This window comes from Meleagris gallopavo, chromosome 3, assembly GCF_000146605.3.
Source record: "Meleagris gallopavo isolate NT-WF06-2002-E0010 breed Aviagen turkey brand Nicholas breeding stock chromosome 3, Turkey_5.1, whole genome shotgun sequence".
NCBI lineage: Eukaryota > Metazoa > Chordata > Aves > Galliformes > Phasianidae > Meleagris > Meleagris gallopavo.
Window position 1 is genome coordinate 1,051,961 of NC_015013.2, and position 20,575 is coordinate 1,072,535.

Sequence of the window (20,575 nt, forward strand, 5' to 3'; positions counted from 1 at the left end):
TCTCTAAACTATATATCTAACACCTGGGCAGCAAGAAGAAAAAATCCAATCCTCTTAAGTCAGGCACAGTATATACTTCCAAAGACTGTCAAGCACAAAGCAGAATAAGATTGCTGAGATCAGAAAATTGTTTTGGCTTTCTAGAACTTTTGGTAAGAGGAGCACAGTAGTGACTGATAGGATTTCCCATTAAACATGGCCTAAGAAAAGCAAACATTTCAGAATACAAATTAGCACTTTATAAATACATTTATGTCTAAAATTACATTTTTTGTATGAAGCTGACTACAATATACTTACTAGCAATTTCATGCTTTACCTACACATACTACTGATGTCTTGCTTACTACATATCCAATGCTACAAAGTACTACCACAGCAGCATTATGTTCCTTCACAAATGTAAAACAAAAGCCAACAAAACATAAGCAACAACAAAAAGAAAAAGAAAAAGAAAAGGTAAAAGAAAAAGAAAAAGATATATTTATTCTCTCAACTGCTCAGCTGACTTAACATGGAATGAAGCCCAGTTTACCTGAATCTAAGTGCCATGGGTCAGTTGCAGCAGACATTGGTGGGATTGTCAGTGGTGATGCTCCACAGTTGGATTCCACCAGTTCTCCTTGAATGTGGACGTGAGAGGAGGTATTGGTAGATCTCAAGGCTGCTTTGAGGGGAGCAATCTGGTTGAACTGTACTCTTGATAGGCAACCAGTGAATCCCGGTGTGTTGTATTTATATATATCTTGGTCGATCTTCCCAATTTCTATAGGAAATCAAGAAATGAAAAGATACAGCAAAACAATTCACTGCTTTGGAAAACACAGTCTTAGTTCTCAGTTCCCAGAGCTCAGTTAGCTCAGTTCCAAAGTCTCTGTTTCAGGAGACTAAGAATGTTTCAGACCCTGTCAGATTTCTTTCCATTTTGTTACAGAATAAAGCAAGAAATCTTCAAACCTTGTTGAGACACGGTTTTGGTATGCTACCATTAAAATGAAAGGCTGAGGAGAAGGAGTCATCAACAAACAAAAGAGCAGGAAAAAACCCTCTCCTCTAAGAGGTGATGAAAGAGAAGTTACAGGGATAACTGTGGCTGGAATGTCTCCTCAAAGGTTCTTCATTCACCCCAGCCTTGCCCCCCAGTTGGTTGGTTGGTGAGGACCCTGTCAACAGAACCATTGCACACACTTGTGCCATTAGCATTCACACTCCATTGCAATTCACTCCTTTTCCGTCCCATTTCATCTCAGAGATCAGATTTCAGATGACAAGCTAAGCAACATAGCATGGTACACCAGGACAGAAAACATGAAGCAGCCCAAGGTTGCTCAAAGGCCACCTCTTCAGATAGGAGTAATGCTACGGGTTTAAAGAGTGATGTTACTAGAAAACAAACAAAACAACATATAATTGCATGATTGTGTCATAAAAAAAAAAAACAAGAAAAAAAAGACCTGAGATGGATGGTTCTACTGAGAGAGAAGTGAGGAAAAAGTGCAAAAGATTTTTTTTAGTATAAAAGCCAGGGGAAGAGCTAGGAAATAAAGCACATCTAGGTTTTTGTGCTACTAAACATAAAACAAAACAAAACAAAAGCCACACAAAGGTAGTAGAAAATGCATTTCAAACCTTTTGGATTAGTTTGTGTTCAGCTCTAACCAAAGTAGGCCCAATTATAACCTACAGGCAACAAGGTCTGCTGACTATGCGTGCTAAAAACTACCATGCAATACGTAACAGTGCTATTTCTACAAGTACTAAGGGTTTTGCATCATAGATATGTACAAGGAGTTCCAAAGCTATAAACCAGAATATTTTCAAGCTGGATTTTTTGGGGTGGCTTACACATTAGACATGAATTATTGGACAGCTGGTGGAAACTGGACAAATCTTATGCACATTTAAAGCAACTTACTGATTTTCACACAAACTTAAATTGTACCTTTTCTGTCTTAGTAACTTAGAATGACAAACATGAAACATTTAATGCCACACCTAAGATTAGTAAAAGAAGTGACAAAAAATTGAGTCACAAAATCTGATAATTAGTAAACGCATTAGCTCCTTATGTGATCCTTACTACAAGAAGTGATGTGTTCTATCTCTTCCATTTTCCTTTTCCCTTCTCACTTGAGAACATCCCCCTCTCTGCTAGTGCTTATCCAGCTTGTATCAATATTACAGCCATGTTTCACAGATTGTCAGTGAGCACTGGCTGTCACATGTGAGAAAGCGGAAACACGCTCAGACTTAGCTAGAAACTAGCTTAAATTCATTAGCATAATTGTATGTCACGTCAGTCTTATATCCAACCATCCTTTAAGAAAGTAACCTGATTAAACAATTAACATCTCCTTCAAAAATGTGGCATTAAGAAAATTTTCCATATTTAGGAGAAAAGCTGTACAAAAATCAGAATTCATGCACCTGAACGCTACCTCTATACCACATCTATAAAAAAAGACTCATACCTGATGACAATATTTACCATCTCCTACTTCAGAATAATATTTATGATATTTTCAGTGAATGGCTGTAACGTTGAATAAAGTTTACAATATAACAGTTAAAAGATCACATTTCTTGTTAAACATGGTAACCTCTCAGTAGCTGTTTACTGATTATCTTTTATTCATATTTTTATAGAGTCAGTGGAACTTTGTCTAGCATTTGCTAATAGCCTCCCACGTACAATCTTGAATGACAAGAGCAAAAATCCATACATACAACTGATCTAATTTAGTGGCTTCAGAACCATTCTTCTCTATACTTTGTGAATAATAAACGATGGACACTAGATGCTAAAAGATTAAAGAAGAAAAAAACAAAAAGCACCTAACGACACCGTACTAATGACCTGCATTTTTGTTTAAGACAAATGATAGTTGTGCAAGTCGTATCAGGTAACTTACAATCAACTCACACATCAGTGCTATAGCAAGATGGATTGAGTTCTCTGTGAACGTATTCCTCTGTGCACATCCCTTGGGGTTCTGCACACTGATACTCTAACGTTAGGCTGATTCAGGTCGGTTTGTTTAGCAATAGGGATTAGTACATTAGTTTAAGCAATTAGTTTAGCAAAAGTAATGAGTAGTAGTTCTAAAACTTTCCATTTCAACTTTACTGGGTGATGAAGTGGGATCGCTATATACACTGTAAGAACAAACTTTGTGGCTAAGCAACTCATCCTGTTATGCAAGCAAAGATGCAGAACTGAAAAGTTTGACACTAGACAAGAACCTGTTCTGAGCCCTCAGCTGTAACAAGTTTAAGAGTTGAGTGTGAGGAAGACATCGAGACCTTCATCTCCAGTCACCAGGAGAGGCTCCAAAGACCACTGACAGGACCACAGAGATGTACTACGCATGCCTGAAGAAGGGGTGGAACAATCTGCTAATTCTAGGACTCTTTCAGAATGTAATGAATATGCTTGACCTAAGCCTTTATATCTGCAACTACTGCTTCCTTTGGTGTGAATGTTTGGTGGAGTGATCCCCCATGCACCCAGAGCTGTAAGAAAGGGAAGACCTGCTTGATATAACTCACTGGTGTGTCAAGTTACTTTGGTGGATTTTCTCCACTTCAGTGAATAATTTTGTTTTCCTCAATAATTTTGCACTGGGGACATAATAGAATACTTTCATTCTTTGCCTCAATGATTTTGCCTCACAAGAAGCACAGGACTCATAATAGAATACTTTTACCTTTTGCACTCAGTAGGTGCAAGGACATCTTCCTTGGATTCCACATATATTGTTTTAAAAGCTGCTTACTAGGGCCTAATAAGCAATGGAAATTATCCAAATTGGGGAAAAGCGGCTGAAAGTTATGAATCCTTGAAAAAAGAATAAATATGTATTCCAAAGTACTGCATATGTATGTCTTAACTGTTTAAATGTAGAACCTGAACTCTCAAAGAATGTACTTGCTTGTCAAGTCACTTGATGCATATCATGAGGAATAAAGGAATGCCACTTTCTAACACCACATTGGAGTTAGAGTTTTCTTTCTAGATTCTGGAGGAGAAGGCCATTATACTTTTTGAATCATGAGAACAGCTTTTCCATATTGTGAGAAAAGCCTTTTGGATAGCTTGAGAGGATACAAGCTGAAGGGCTGGAGGCTTCCATAAACGTAAGCTCAAGAACAAAATGTGGAGGCCGTGAAACTTGTCAAGATAAGAAAGTAGAATAGATGTTCTGTTGTTGAAGATAAGACAGCAAAAGAGAACACCAGTGAGAGCCAGTTTGTGCTATCCCCCTCTTAAAGGGCTGGAAATTCACAGCGAGAATGCTTAATTACTAGCCTTCATCCCACAGCCATCAGAGACCCCCACCACACTCTTAGAACACATGCCTGAAAGGGTGGGACAGTGTGCTAATTATTTTTTGGAATTTCTGCCTGTGTCCTTGGTATGTAAGGAACATGTATACGCTTTAAATACGCTGCTTCCCTCGGTGGAGCAATCCCCCATTCACCCATTGCTGTAATAAAGGGAATACCTGCTTGACATAACTCATTGGCATGTCTAGTTACTATGTTGGTTTTCTTGGCTTCACCTCCCTGAGTACTTTAGCCTGCTGTAAGCCTAACCTGTGGAGAGTGTACCCATTATATAATGAAATATACCTTTGTTGTTATGACTAAAATTCAATTCTCTCCCTGTAAGAAAGGAGAGAGAAAATAAAAAAGAAGATGACAATCACATTATTGAAAGGAAATGGATAGTGCAACTACCTTCCATTGTTCTAAGCTGGTGAAATGTTGTAAAAATTGATATTATAGCATATAGTATTATTAGCAATTAGCCATATTAGTAATATTATTGTCAGATTTAATACTGTCGGCACCCTGCCCACAAGTATTTCTGTAATGAAAGACTTCCAAAAATACCATTAATTGGCTTTTAATAATTTTACCTGGTTTTAACCATTTGCTTCCTTGACAACGTAACATGCAGACATGAGACAAAGGCCATGATTACACAACAGAGACCATTTAGGCAAACCCATTCTAATAGAGGCGCATTAGCATGTAAATGCTTAAGACTGAACATTCACATAATAACTGCACAACTGCTTACCCAGATTAAGTACCATTTAAAAATGTACATAACTACTGCAGAGTATACTAAAAAACATCACAGATACTGCTACATCTTGTGTACTATAATTCAGTCAGAGTACTTAATCTCAATTACCTGATGAAGAAAAAAACAAGGATAAAATGTCTTTGCAAAATAAAATTTGGGAAGAACAAAGGAGGGATAGGGGTTGCTGCAAAACAAGATAAGGAAAAGCTGAGAAGAAGAGTTTCAGTTCACAAGGATCTGGTTAAGCAATCTCATCTTGAAGGTACATGGCAGGAGATGTTAGCTTAGCACCTGCATGTAAAACTTGTTTGCTGTGTAGAACAAAGAACCTTTAGAGGATACAAATACAGTTCTAGTCGGGCAAAGCAACAAACTCTGAACCCAGATTACAAAGTATGAATAAACAAAGGGAATTAAGGGGGTAGCTACTGGTGGCTGATAGATGAATCAAGAAGAATATGAATACTGAGTACCTCAGCCAATGGGGAAAAGGGGAAGGGCTCACTAGCATTAGGGTACAAGGATAAAAGAGGAGATGTGTCCCCTAATACTTTGAGAGATCCCTCAGAGGTATACCCCGGAGGAGTCTCCCTTTATTTGAATAAATAAAGCTCCCCTCTGTCTCTTTCAAGGATAAAGATGATTGAGTGGAAATTTTCCTAACAACCTGGGGGCTCATCTGGGATCTGTCCACCCTCGGATGTAGGTGGACATCTGAGTGAGCTGACAGGCACCCTCACCGATTTCTTCTAATCAGCTCACTCTGGAGTTCATCAGCACTGGGGAATTTACTGGGTTCTCGGGACCATCCCAGAGACAGATGGGATGATAGACTGGGAAGTCCATGAAGAAAGAAAAAGGAAGGTGTAAGAGACTATTTCTGCACCTTTGTCTCAAAGCTTACTGTTGGACAACTTCAACAGATGGAGAAGTCCAGGCAAGTCTTGGACAAGTCCAAGAAATCTTTTGTCTGAAAACTTGCAGGACAGGGGCAAAGAGAGAATAAGAGATATTCAGCTGCTAAATGGCTGATGAGCAGCCTTTTGTGGGCACATCTTGAGGGAGATAACCATCCAGAGGATTTGCATGCCCACAGATGCTGCCAGTGACTCTAGTGCCCAGGAATGCTGCACTGGCAGATTGAGAAGATAAAAAAAGGCACCTACAACCAAGGAATGGTGTGTCCAATATCGGATCCTTGTGGCGTGATACTTGCTTGCTGCCTGATTTTCCTGGGCCAGCTACCTGAGACCTGCCTGTTTCTCCTGGACTTGTCAGTTGCCCTCCATTTACCTGCTTGCTGCCTAAGGCTGGCTATTCTGCTGCAACCTCCCCCTAAACACTTACTCCTGCACTGGCCTTGGACCATTGGAACAGAGCACAGTAGGATCCTGCTGGATCCTTGGTGGTGACTATCCCCACTCTACATAATTCTTGATCTTTTCCTATCTTTCCTATGGCCTGCCTTCCCTTCCCCATTACCCTAATTTGTAATAATCACCAGCCTTTCCCTTCCCCATCACTTTAATTAATAATAAACTGCTTGGATGACATTTGACCGAGCTTGTGTCTCAGTCTCACACGAGACTTGCTCTGATAATCAGAGCAAGAAAGATGGCAATGGAGGAGCTGAGGACTCTGTGAAGAAATCTCACCAGAGGCTCAACTAGCACAAGCTTTATTCTTGGACTTTGCAGTGTATAATATCCAACCTGGAGTCTGGATCCTGGTGAAAGACTGGAAAGAATCACAATTCACTCCCATGTGGAGCAGACCATTTCTTGTGCTGCTTACTACAGAGACTGCAGTGAAAACCGTGGAACATGGATGGATCCACCGTACTTGTGCTAAACCTGCACAGGCCCAGACAGCTGGACCTCAAAGGCGGAAGAGAATGGAGGTCTACTATTAACATTCACTTGAAATTGGCCAAGTGGTGATCCTGAGCCCCTAGCCTCTAGGGAAGCTGAAGAGGATGGCAAAAGAGGGAACATAGAGGCCACTGAGTGTTACTGAAGGAGTATGCTGCTTGGAGTCTACAGATATGGACACAGACATGAATGAACCCATCCAATTTTTGTATACCAGGACTTTCATTGATTGGGTAAAGTGAGTGGATAAGTAATATGGACTTTGACAGGAATTTGTTTCCACAAGGACTGCTGGTTTTTGTGTTAAGTATAATTTTGCTTTTTTGTTGATAGCAATATGAGGGCCAAAATTCGAATTATACTACTTTGCACTCCAGGAGTCGTGGAGTTAGAAAATAATTTACTTCTAAAATTAATGCAAGGATTTGGGAAATTACAAAATCTCACTAGCATTACCACCTGACTACTGATACCGAAGTCAGGTGAAGATCTCCTCCAATGGGAAATTTTAACGCTAAAAAGCTCTAGTGAATTAATAGACATTAGCATAAAGGCAAGACAAAACTGAATAAATGGCATCATAGAGGGAAGTCTCATGGTGTTTTGAATGGAAAGAAAAAAAACTCAAGACACAAATAGCATTGATCCTCATTGTAAGGAAACTTCCACTCATACAAAGAAAGGAACAGTAGCCGATAAATAAAATGCTAAGGTAGAATATAATTATACCAGTTTCAGATAGGAATGGATTAGAAACCCGATTGGTACATGGCAGGAAATGGCTGCTGTTTGTAGCTGTAGAAAGCTTGATTATATGGGAGGAAATCTTGGAGGATCAATCTCATGTAAATCCTTTGCTTTCCCATTCACTGGATATACAAATTCACCTAACCACCAGTTTACTACTGGAGATTTAACTCTGCCCACTTAGGAGAAGAAACCCTCTCTCTACGACATTTTGGGGACAAATAAAATGATCAGAGGATTCTGAAAAATGGCAAGGACCATCCACTAAAATAAGGATAGGATGGATTTCAAGCTTTCTTTGCACTGGGAATTATGGCTTTAGAGAATAGAATACTACTGTCCAATCTCACTTGGCAAGTTGAAAGCCTTGCAAATACCACTGGGCAAGGTGATGATGAAAATATAATATTATTTATCTGCTGAAAATTATGTGCTACTACTGAAGAAGATCTTACCCATCTAGATGAAAAGTTGTAAAAAAGACCTATTTCTGAGCATGTTGGTGACACAAGGCACCATTAATGAGTACCCACAAATTGAAATATAATTACTATTAATTATATCTATGAATCTAGAAGAAAACAAAAATATCTTCCACAGAGGAAAAAAAGGTACACAAATCCCCCCCCTCCCAAAAAGCTAAAAACAAATGTTTTTACTAAATGTACGTGCAGAATTTTTTTATATTAGCTGATCAGTGCATTATCATTATTATTATTATTATTTTCTAGGACTCTGAAATGCTAATTGATACAAAGTAATAAAAAATTCTACATCTTGCACAGTATTCAATACATACAAAGAGGATCCAGACATCCATTCATCATGAATTATGTTACATTAGGAAGGTAATGTAACAGAAGTGGAAGTATACTTTGTGGATACCTAATGTACCTAATATTCTGCTATGAATTCCCTTGGGGTTCAATAGTGGTGCCTTCTACAGTAGAAAGAAGGCCTAACAAAGGATGCTTCGGGCATGGCCAGGCTGTCAGTAAACACTACTACAGCCAACCAGCTCTTCTTTGAAACTGGGAAAGCTCTGGCAAAAAAACAAACAAACAAACAAACAACAACAACAACAACACAAAAAAAAACCAAATAACCAACCAAACAAAAAAGACCAAACACATAGTGGGACGGGGAGAAGAAAAGCATAATATGTATACTCAAGTGATTTTGACCATGACAAAAGACGCCTTTTAAACAAAAGAATCTCAGTAGCACAACTCATCAGTATAATTTACTAGAGACTATTTCTTACACATTTTAATCAAGACAGGATATGAGTTTTGAGTTGAGAATGGTGAAAAATAGAGCCACTCAGATTTAGGATAATGACTTATTGATATGTGCACATTCATGCTGAGAAACACAACAGTGTAACAATTCATTTGTGGTCAATCTTAGCTACAGTAAAGAACCTCGAGTTCTCTTGTTCCCTGCAGTCAGAACATTTTATATGCATTTACATACATTATATACAGAACATTTTATATAATATAACATTGTTATATTACCCACTGCTCAAAGAGCAGCCTATTGGCATCTTAAGCACCTCTGTGTTACTGCATCACAGTACACATTCCCACAGATGATAGAACGCAGTTTAAACTCCACTGAAAGGAAGCTGAATGTAGTCACAGTACTGAGATTAATAAAATATTTTCTCTTATTTGAGGATTTAATGCCTAACTCCAGCTACTCAGTGCACCATCGAACCCTAGCACAGGCTGATACTTGAGGACTCACGTGGTTTAAAAAGCATAGAGAGATTAAATAAATCAGCTTGAACCCCATACAATACACAATCAGTCTGGGCTGTCATATATCCACAATACCGAAGCAACAGGGAGAAAGAAGTGCAACTACAATGCACCCACCAAGGCAGATAATGCCAGATAAAGGATAACTACATTCTGACACTTCACTTAACTCTTCTAATGAACATGCTTCACTGTGAAGCCCAAGCACCTATTTGCCTACTGGCTGTTTATATCTTCTGTCTTAAGATCAGCAGTATGTATAAAGAAATACTGACGCTACAGGTGTAGATGCTAAGCATGGTATCAGATATGCTAAACATCCACACTGTGAAGAAAAGAAGCTACACTCCCAGGTTGATGCTTAATGGAGCTGCAGCTGATGTAAAATTACAGGATAGGCACCAAACTGAACTGCTGTAAAGACTTATCCTCAAACTTCCTTTGTAATTTCAGTTTATTGTTAAAAAGTTAGTAGTTGATGTAAATCAAGTACAAAACACTAGGAACATTATTTTTGGCCGTTATTCAAAAGAGTGCACATTTCTCTCTGCATGCAAGAGAAGGTACTTCATTACGGAGGACTTGTTACAGGGGTGCTGTGAGCAGCAAGAGGGTGACCAACCCTGAAAGCAGGGACCTGAGCTTCATAGGACCTGAATGCAAATCACTCCCACCTACTCCTACGCAGATTCCAAATCCCACAAAGCAAACATGCTTTTTTTAGTGGGTACCTGGATGCCTATCCTTCTTAGATTGTAAAGAGCAATTTTCTTCAGGCAATTTGTGTCTAGACCGAGAAACTCACTGATCACTGTTTGAAATACGAAGACATTACTTGCAGTGTACGAAGGACTCTGCCAACTGTCCCAGCCAACAGCTTTGTGCAAAAAGTTTAGTGTATTCATTAGCTGCCTTGACACTTAACAAATGATCTTATCCATGGCTCATGCAAGAGAAAAATTACTTTTGAAGACTGTAACAGCTCAGAGTGAGCTACAGTTGCAATAGCAGCTCCACTGTTAGTGGTGAAACTAAAGCCATTTCCTTCAAAAATGTTCCCGATGCTTTGAGCATGCACTTAAAATGATTGAACCAAGCAAAAAACCACACAGCATCCAACAGGGGAAAGCAGGATGGGAAGCTGTGCTGCTGGATAACTCTGGAGCAGTTCCAAAACAGAGCCATGCCTTTAAGGTCACTGCACAGTGAAGATTGTAAATCACTAATTTGAAATATATGCTAACCAAAGTTTAATTATTACAGAAATAATTAAGACTAACACTGGTCTGCAGTTCTTCAATTAAAAAACAAAACAAAACCAAAAACAAACAAACAAACAAAAAACCCCAAATACTCCTAATAAAACCAAGACATTATTTGACAGAAGGATGGTTTTGCATTGCCACTAAGAGGTTTTGAGAACAAGTTGTGTTTTTCCCTGCTGTTCTGTACCTATATTAGTTACTGAATGTTTCAAGATTGTGTACTTTGATTTCCTGCAGTTTTCCATTTCATAATTGCCTGTGGAGCCAACAACTGTTATGTTCACTGCCTTTTAGTGAAATAAATAAATAAATAAAAATAAAGAATTAACTGATGCTGCAAGTGTCAGAATGCAAGGTCTTTGCATTGTCAAAAATCCCACAAAATTAAGGCCAGCCCAGATCATCACTTTCAAAGGAAGAACTGCTGCTGACTTACTGTGTAACCTTAACTCAGCCACTTCAGAAACCCACCTCAGATTCTCCTCCTCTCTCTTAGAAGGGCATAGAGTATGTCCCCAACCCTCTAATTGGGATGCAGTATGGGTCCCTTAAGACACTTTGAAATCTAAGTAAAAAAGGTACAGGCAACACTTTTAAATGTGAAAATAATTTTTTTTTAAACTTCCCACAAACTTCTCATGACTTTCGAAATGACTCTGGCAGAGGTACAGTTTGTACTGTACATTTCTATTATTGAAACATAAAACCCTCCCAAGGGCAATGGAACAACAGAAAATCGGGGCAAAAGAGAAGATATTTCACATTTCTAGAAACCACTGTGAAGCTGAAGAATGACACTGTCAAATGTTTACTCTATAGAGAGATCTGAGAGGTGCTCAGCTGGGATCAGAACCCCAATGGGAGGCAAGAGGGCTCTCTGTATCGGTGAGATCAAAGCCCAAAAGGTTCCGGGGGAAAAGGAACATCTCCATACATTACATTTCACAACCAATGCCACATATAGTCATTGCATGCATTTGTGCAACATTTTATTTCTCATTTGGATATCTAATTATTTTCCCCTGGTATGGGAGACAAGAAGCTTAGACTGTTGTTTAAAGCAGGAATTTTGTTTGTATGGACAGCTAAAAGCAGTAGGCATTCACCTTGACCAAACAGGTCCAAGCTCGCAATGCATCCCACCCCCTCTCCGTGATTTAAAGGCAGCTCTTCCCCGTGGAGCAGCCATGGCCACGCGCCGATTGCTCAGCAACAGCCAAACTGCCAGTGCACTATTAGCATCATGCTGACAGAAACCAGGGCATGGGAAGGGCAATTCTGTGCAGTGCTGACTCAAGTGATGACTAATAATTTATGCATTTTGATATACTGGCTAAACACAGGGCTCTGAACAGTGAAGAATACACAGCAATGCTTTCTGTTTCGATAAAGGAATTTGAAAGCAGAGTCATAGAATCAAAGAATCCTAAGAGTTCAAAGGGATAATTTAAAGGTCATCGAGTCCAACTCTGTTGCAATTAACAGGGACATCCACAGCTCGATCAGGTGCTCAGAGCCTGGTCCAGCCTGGCCTTGAAAGTCTCCAGGGACAGGGCTTCCTCTCTGGGCAACCTGTTCTAGTGCCTCACCATCCACACTGTAAGAGACTTTTTCCTTATACCCAACCTAAATCTTTCCCCTTTAAGTCCGAAATCTTTCTGCCTAGTCCTATCACCACAGACTCTGCTAGAGAGTATGTCCCCTCTAAATACAGAAAGGCCACTCACAGGTTCCCCTGGAGCTTTCTCTTCTCCAAGCTGAACAGCCCCAGCTCTCTCAGCCTGTCCTCGCAGGGAACGTGTCCCATCCCTCGGATCATTTTTGTGGCCCTCCTCTGGATGCACTCCTATAGGTCTATTGTCTCTCCTGAAATGAGGACTCCTCATCCGGACACAGTGCTCCAAATGAGGCCTCACCATCACAGAATAGAGGAGCAGGATCACCTCCCTTGACCTGCTGGCCTTGCTTCTTTGATGAAGCTCAGGATACGGTTGACTTTCTGGGCCATGAGGGCACTTTGCTGGCTCATGTCCAGCTTCCCATCCACCAGTACCCCCAAGTCCTTTTTGGCAGGGTTGTTCTCATCCATTTCATCCCCCAGCTGGTACTGGTAGTGAGGGTTGTCTCAATCCAGGTACAAGACCTTGCACTTTGATTTGTTGAATCCCATGAGATTCTCCTGGGCTCTTTGATCAAGCCTGTCTAGCATCCCATCGCTTGGGTGTGTCAACCACACTCCACACCTCGGATTGAATAAATAAATAAATAAATAAATAAATACCCCATCAATTTACACACATGAGATCATTTTCAGTTGATAGAAATACACGACCTAAAAAATTTCAAATATAGAGTTGCACTCAACTAAAAAATCTGACCTTGTGTGTCATTGTATTCCTCCGTGTGGAAAAAATTGCGTCCATTGACATTCACCAATGCTTTCTTATTTGTTATTGAGACCAAATAGTAACTGTGAGCACAGTAAACTGCTGGGTGGTCTTCAGCAGTGGAGACAGTGGGTCAGATTTTTAAGAGTGCGGCATGCAGGCTTCTGCTCACTGCTGGTGAAAATGCATAGCTAATGGTGATGACTATGTCAAAAAATAGTGTTTTGTAGCTAAGAATTTGCTCTATCAAATAGTGATATTGTGCTCTTTGTATCTGTTGTTGTTTCCATGGAAATAAATAGGATGCATTACATATATGTGGCCCAAGACAATTTCTATTCATTAAAATGTGGTCCAGGCAAGCCAAAAGGTTGGACACATACTATCTAGACTATAGCCTGAAATGACAGAATGAAACACAAACATTGTTCAGTCAGGTTGTACCATGCATTTCAACTGCAAACCCTGCTGAGGGATAATGGAAATCATTTGACTGACAAGTGAAGTGCTCAGAATACATTTAACCCAAGATGCAGAAATCAGCAGTTCTCCCAAGGTAGAACTGCTTAAGAAGTATCTCACGGTTAGCTTCAAGATCAATGATTTTTTTTTTTTTTTTTCCTACCTCATCCTCTGTGCTCTCCATGTGATGCAGGGATCATGGATGGAAAGCAGCAGAGAAGAACAGACTAGGTGTTCTACATTTCTCAGCAGACAGGCTCTAAATAGCATGTGGAAGTGGATGATAGGGAACCAGTGATTACATAGCTTAAGCTTCTTAATAAAAGCAATAAAACCAAAACAAAAAAATCCCTGAAAAAGTGAGTAATCTTCATCATTTTTTATATCAATATCAAAAGTATGCTTGATTTGAGAAAAAAATGATCCTCAAAACTCACTGGGACAAAGTATTTCAGCAGATTTACAAATTCATTCCAATTAAAGCTCAAAATAAATTATATAGACAGTGTCTTTCATAACATTAGAGAAGAATGTAACATAAATATAATGAGGTGGCATTAGGATGCAAAAGAAAGATGAAGTTTCATTCACATAATTTCTCTAAGTGTGCTTTTGTGTCTTACGGAGGCAAGATGTATTATAACTCAGCAAATTCTTTTCAAGCCAGAAAATGAACAAATAATCAAATTAGATTCTTGCAGTGTGGAGTCAGAAGTAATGTGCACTTACGTAATGTGCCATCTACATTTTGGCCAAACTCCAGAGCATTTGTTATATTGTGCGTTTGTAAAAATTATAATAAAATATTATAATTTCAGTCTGATTGTTATTATGCAGTTTCAGTGGTACCCTTTTATGACTTTCATAAATGTCCTCAGACTACACTTAATCTTCTGTATAACCAGCTTCAAATATCTTTATAAAACTGCAGTGTCATCAAAGTGTAGGCAGACTGAAATTTCTCCTCTCACCTCTGCCTCCCTTTTTTATCTTATTATTCTCTTTGTAGATGGAGAAAAAGCAAGAATAACCAACCGTTCATGGTATGAATCTAAAGAAGATTCATGATATGAATCTAAAACTCAAACAGGACTTTTAAATAAGATTATTTATATTCCTTTACCATGTATGCCTTATATTAACTTGCTGTTTTCTTTAAGATTAAAAAAAAATAAATAAGTAAAACAAAAGCAAAACATCAAAAAAATATAAAGCTCTGCAATCAAGAAACCACATAAACTACATTAGTAGTGGACTCTAGTATTGCCAAGTGAAAACCTCTTCATCTGTCCCACACTTTTTTCTTATTTATTTAATAGAGATCTGTGGCTATTGCACCTAAAATGTTGGATTTCAATGCAATGTAGCATATAAATAAAGTTTTTTCAGCAATGACATATTTTTAAGGGCTTAACCACACTGGTACATCATGGACAAGCAATGATTTTTCTCAGTTGTGGAAATTTGTTTTAGTAATCAAAGCATGGACTGGCAAGAAAATGAAAAGCAAGATGCCATCAAGGACATGAATACTGTACCTTAGCAGGTATTTTTTCTTCCCACAGTTTGATTCTGTTTGTTTTACTTTCTCATTTTGAATCTATTTTTTTTCTTGGATCAAAACATCCTTCTTTTGTATAGACAGTAAAAATCTATATGTAGTACTGAAAAGCACCATTTATTTTAACAATTGGAAACACACTTTAAGACAGTGTAGGAAAAAATGAACGTGATTTTTTTTTTTTGAAGAATTTCTTATATGCATTTTTTCTAGAACTGTACGCCACAGAATTTGAAGCTGAGTAAGTCATATTTGAACAGCCTCAATTATATCTCAAAGTGAGTGATGAGGTTAATCTAAGAAAAGCTTTTGCTTCTTTTCTTTGTTACATTTATCCACACATGAAATGTTTTGTATTTCCTCTGCTGAAGCACACTTTTATGCAATAAATTCACTTCTGAAAACTACTGCTATTGCTATAGTTGCTATTCAGTGTGCAATGTCAAATTATCACAAAGATGTCACAGCCACGTTAAATCAGATCAGTGAGATACCTAGTTCTTTGTCTTTCTTGCAATAAAAGGTCACTGACATCAGATGATCCAGAAGTCATACAACAAGATGGAAGATGTATGATGATCCACCCAGCACAACCTTCTGGATTGCCATAAACGTACGCCTCAAACAGTGCTGAGATGAAGGCTGCACCTGGCATTTTATTTTCAGATACTGGCAAAATTGTCTTCCATGAATGCATCCAGTGTTTTCGGAAGCCATTAACGTTTTGGTCTCTGTGACTTCTCATGGCATTTAGTTCCACTGTTGCAATATTCACTCTGTGACAAATGACCTCTTTCAGTTCGTTATAAGGCTTCGACTCAGTTTATTGGACATCACAACTTCTTGCATCGCAGAAAGCACAGCAGACCTCCACCCCTCAAGGTCACCACTGCGTTTGGTAGCTGAGAAGGTCAGGTGAGATTTCAGCTTCAGAGATTCCAGTTACAGTGTCAGAGCTGGGCAGAAGATCCTCCCTTACTCTGGGCAGTGGGACCCACGAGTCCATAGAGAATGAAATGTCAAAAGTCTTGCACCATGCTTGTGTTTTCCCCAGTTCTACAAAATACATCAGGGATGGGAGAAATAGATGTGCTTTGATACTGTTGGTGGAAAATTGCCAGCCAACAAATTCCTCTCCATGAAAGTAAGGAAGTACACTTCCTGTTCCAGTCCTGACAATCTCAGATATAACATGTATGGTTTAACCAGACCCTTATATATGAAGAATATTACATTAGGCACCCTCAGTATGCATATTTTGGACTTTCTATGGTATATACCCATCAGCAGCCTCAGTTGGGAGTTAATGACAATAGGTGGCATAGACATTTTGACAAAACAGACTGCGTGGTAGGATGATGGAAGAACAGGCGCAGATAACACGCAAGCATTAACTTTGTGACCACCTTTGTACATCATAAGATGGAGTAAACACCACACTTCCAGCTGGCCTAAGGCAATCTATGCCTCAGTCAGCATACTTTATTATTATTATTACATCCAGACAAGCGTGTAATCAGGAACTGTGTCGGCACAATGTTATTTGCAGTACGATGGCTTTGCTAACAAGCTGCTGCAAGTGCTCCCACCCAAACACTGAAACTGATCTTTGGGTATTTTTTAATCTCAAACCTAAAGGATTTCTTTTGAGGAAAAGTGAAACCTTTGATTAAACTGTATTAAAGATAATAATAATAAATAAGATTAGGATTGTAGCCTCTCATAATGCTTACTTTGCTACAGAGATATATTAAAACAATGCATTAAGTTAATTCAAGATGCTATGCCGACAACAGATAGAACAATTTGCTTCTTTCTTAAGTCTTATATTCAATTAGGCTCCAAACATTCAGCTTCACATCAGTTGCATCAGGAAACAGACGTGTCCAACAGACTGCTTATTAACTTGCCTCTTTTATAACCAGCTTGGTAAAAAAACCAAAACCATAAACAACTTACAGGTGGGTCGAAGCATCAGCCTCCAAAGGTGATCTCCATCAGATCTGTCCTTCCCCTTGAAATGCCTCTCTTTCCCCTTACCCCCATCGAAATTGAACCCCATGCAGCGATTAAGCACTTAAAGGAGGAAAAATAAAGAAAAATAACCTCAAGCTGGAATTTGGATGCACGCACCGCAGCTTTGTTCGGGCGGCAGACGCACGGTCGCGTATCTCGCATTGAGCATTGAGCGGATACCTGGCCTCTGCCCTCCTGAGCCTCCAGGCAGAGGCCTGGCGCCAGTTCATCACACGGGAACCCGGCCGTACCCAGCGCTGCCCCGTGTGGGTTACCTGCAGCAGCCCCGCCGTGCCGTGCCGTGCCGCGTCGCGCCGTGCCTCCGCGCCCTGAGCCGGCCCGTGTTTTACACACAGCCGTGCGGCACCGCGCGGCGCCGGGCGGCAGGTGGAGGGAGGGGCAGAAAATGCGGAGCGGAGCGCAAGGGGGGGAGGAGGGAATACGCGGACTGGATTCGCCGAAAGAGCCGGGCGGAGGCCGGGGACGCTGTTGGAGGCTGGCGTGCCGGCCGTGGCTTGGCGGGCTGCGGCTCCCGTGTCGATGCTCTGGGATGGGCGACTGGCTGCTGGGGCCTCGGAATGCCTGCTGTTCAGAAGGCATGAGAGTGGCTCGGGAGCTGCGGGACTCATACGTAGAAACCACCAGCCTTTCTGAGTAGTTCGTCAGGCAGCTCAGAGCTCCCAGAGACGTGGGCCCAGCTCAGCTGCAGCATTTGTATTTCTGTCAGCAGAACCATTTTAGCACTAAAAGAACATTAAAGCTTATAAATTATCTTTGTAGGACACGCCTCTCAACATCCAGGGCTGGAACTGGTGAGCAGCTGTTCTCAGGGATAAAGTGACCTTTTCAGTGCTAGAGATCGTTCTGGTGTTTGATAGGTTTTGAAAGGCATAGTTCAAATACTTCATTAACAAAACGATGAGGAAAGCCAATTAAGAACCTGAATAGAATGGCTTTAAAAAGTGAAAATTACTGAGAAAACTTCACATCCTCCATTTGAGGATGACAGAATGGAAATCCACAAGCTTCAGAGCACTAGAAAATGGTAAAGGACCCAAAGGAAGGATTATAGCCGCCCGTTACCAACACAGAACTCATCTGTTTGCACAGAGACTGTGAGGTCCCCTCTTCTTCTTCCACCTCAGACTGAAAACTATCTTGTTTCTCTTGCCCCTCTGACTGCACTGCTGCCTTCCTCACCTTGATTTCACTTCTGTCAGCTGTGCTGACAAATGGGAAAGGGTTTGCTGTGCTGGACAGGAGGTTGATCGGGCAGAGGGCAGACAGACAGAATTTGGGGACTGGCATAAGCCAGAAGAGCAGGCTGCATTCCATGGGGTGACTTGCCTTGACTATTGACATCAGCCCCCATTTCATTGCTGCTTGTGCTGTGCAGCTCTGGGGGAAAGAAAGAGGCTGCCAGCGCTTTCACACACCAAAAATACTGCTACAGCCAAAAGAGTTTACTGGCCAGGGGACAGAGAATTTTATGGGCCTGTCTGGACTGTTCTCCAGCAAGAAGGGGCCAGACGTGAACAAGTAATGCTAACAAATTTAGCACTTTACCAGAAACATGCTGGGGTCTAATTACTGTAATGGGAATAATTGATGTTGGAGGAACTAAGGTGGAGGTAACATGTGACTAGACTTTCAGATTGGAAGGCCTACCAGCTGCGTTTCGAGAGGTCAAGTAAGAGATCAGCAGGACCTTATGTAACACTTCCATCCACCTAATGCGGTATAATACTTAGGGCACTTCTTTGCACAGTCTCAGTTTCCCATCTGCATCCTGTAGAGTTCTATATTGCATAGAACAGCAAAAATTTCCTATAGTCCCTGCTGAATCAGCCAGCTATTACTGCTGTAGGAATAGCCACTATTACCTTCTCTGTGACTGTTTAGACAGAATATTTTAGATGAATTCCAGAAGAAAAGCAGTAGTTCCTTCTCCCTGTATTTGTAGAGCAACGATTTCTTTACATTATTGCTTCATAATTTGACTGAGGTCTATTTGATTGTTCTGAAGGAAGTGAGATTTAACGTAATAAAATTGATAACTATTCTGCACAGGCACACTAAGTCCTGGTCTTATTGAGTATTTGACAAAAAAAGTAATCATGTATCCTTAGACTCAAAGTGAGTTTCCTCAATGTCTGCAAGCAATGCGTGGCACTGCTCATATTAACACTTAAAACAAATGAACAACAGAAAACAGGAAATAAGGAATCTAATGAGTGGTTATTTTAAATAATTCTAGCAGAGACAATAGGCAATGTGTTCAAGCAGCAGTTCAGCTGTAGGTATTGAAGTCACCAAGAAATTAACAGAAAGCTGAAATGTCTGTTGTGTCGGCATGGCAGTCTGCAATTTAGAGATACTCAGAATAAATTTAAATGAGTTAGCCCACGGTCTGGAAGGAGCTCAGCTGCAAAGGAATAGAGCTCTAAGCAGGGTATTTATTCCACCTCTTGGAATTACAAAATAATAATTTGGTAGAAAAAGACACTGCCATTATCAATTTTTAAATGCCTATATTTGTAAACTCTGAATCTGAGATGTAAAGGGAATGGAAAATTCTCACTTATAATTGCACTCTTGGGAGACAATTTGCTTAACAGGAATATTAATTTCTGGGGTGCACGGTGCTGAGAACAGCTTGAAATATAAAGTAGGAAAGTAGGAAAGGAACGCTGTTTGAAAATACATCATTGGTGAGCCTACGTTTGAGAACAACACAAAACAACATGATCTTAAATGTGAATTTCCCAACGTGTGTGCTAATAACATCTATGAAAAGAGGACGGCAGCTATATCTTCCATTGTGTTGAAAAAAACTCTTATTCTTACTTCCTGTAGATTTCAATTGGCATGCTTATTCCATGTTCTCATACAGCCAGTAGTAAAGCATCATTAGATTTTTGAAAAATACTTTTCTTTTTTCTCTCCTAAATATTTTACTGACTGTGACATAAGGTAATTAGTTTGGATTCCATTATGATGGATAATGATGGACTGGAAGATGATGGTTGCTTAGGGACCAACAATCATAACCTGATTACATTCAGTGCGTGATGTCTGTGCTTTAAAAAGCCTAACTGTCCAAGGCAAATATTGAACTGCAGAGGGAGGAGAGGCAGGAAGAAATCCATGGATGGAAGTGGATATTTCAGAATAAGTATCTCAAATAACAGGGCTCCGCAGCCTCAAGACATATGAAATGTGAATGTTTCTCTTAAAGGAAAACTCCAAGCAAAATCTAAAATGTGTAACTTCATTTGAATCGTTTCCTTAGTGTTCTTTAAAAATTGGATATAAATTGAAAAGATTACTGTCTCTACAGTGTTTGATATACCTTTAAGCACAAGAGAAGACTGGAAGATTCTGTGGGTTAAAAAAAAAATAATA

The 20,575-nt window shown here is 39.8% G+C and overlaps 1 protein-coding gene across 1 annotated transcript in view; it reads right to left on the reverse strand.

The window, feature by feature from the left end:
• The window catches only part of CNTNAP2 (contactin associated protein 2), a 793,259-nt gene that overhangs the window by 24,033 nt on the left and 748,651 nt on the right, over positions 1-20,575 (reverse strand). The window contains exon 22 of the mRNA XM_010708239.2: positions 536-766. Within this exon, the coding sequence (XP_010706541.1) occupies positions 536-766 (231 nt within the window). The remainder of the gene's footprint in view (positions 1-535; positions 767-20,575) is intronic.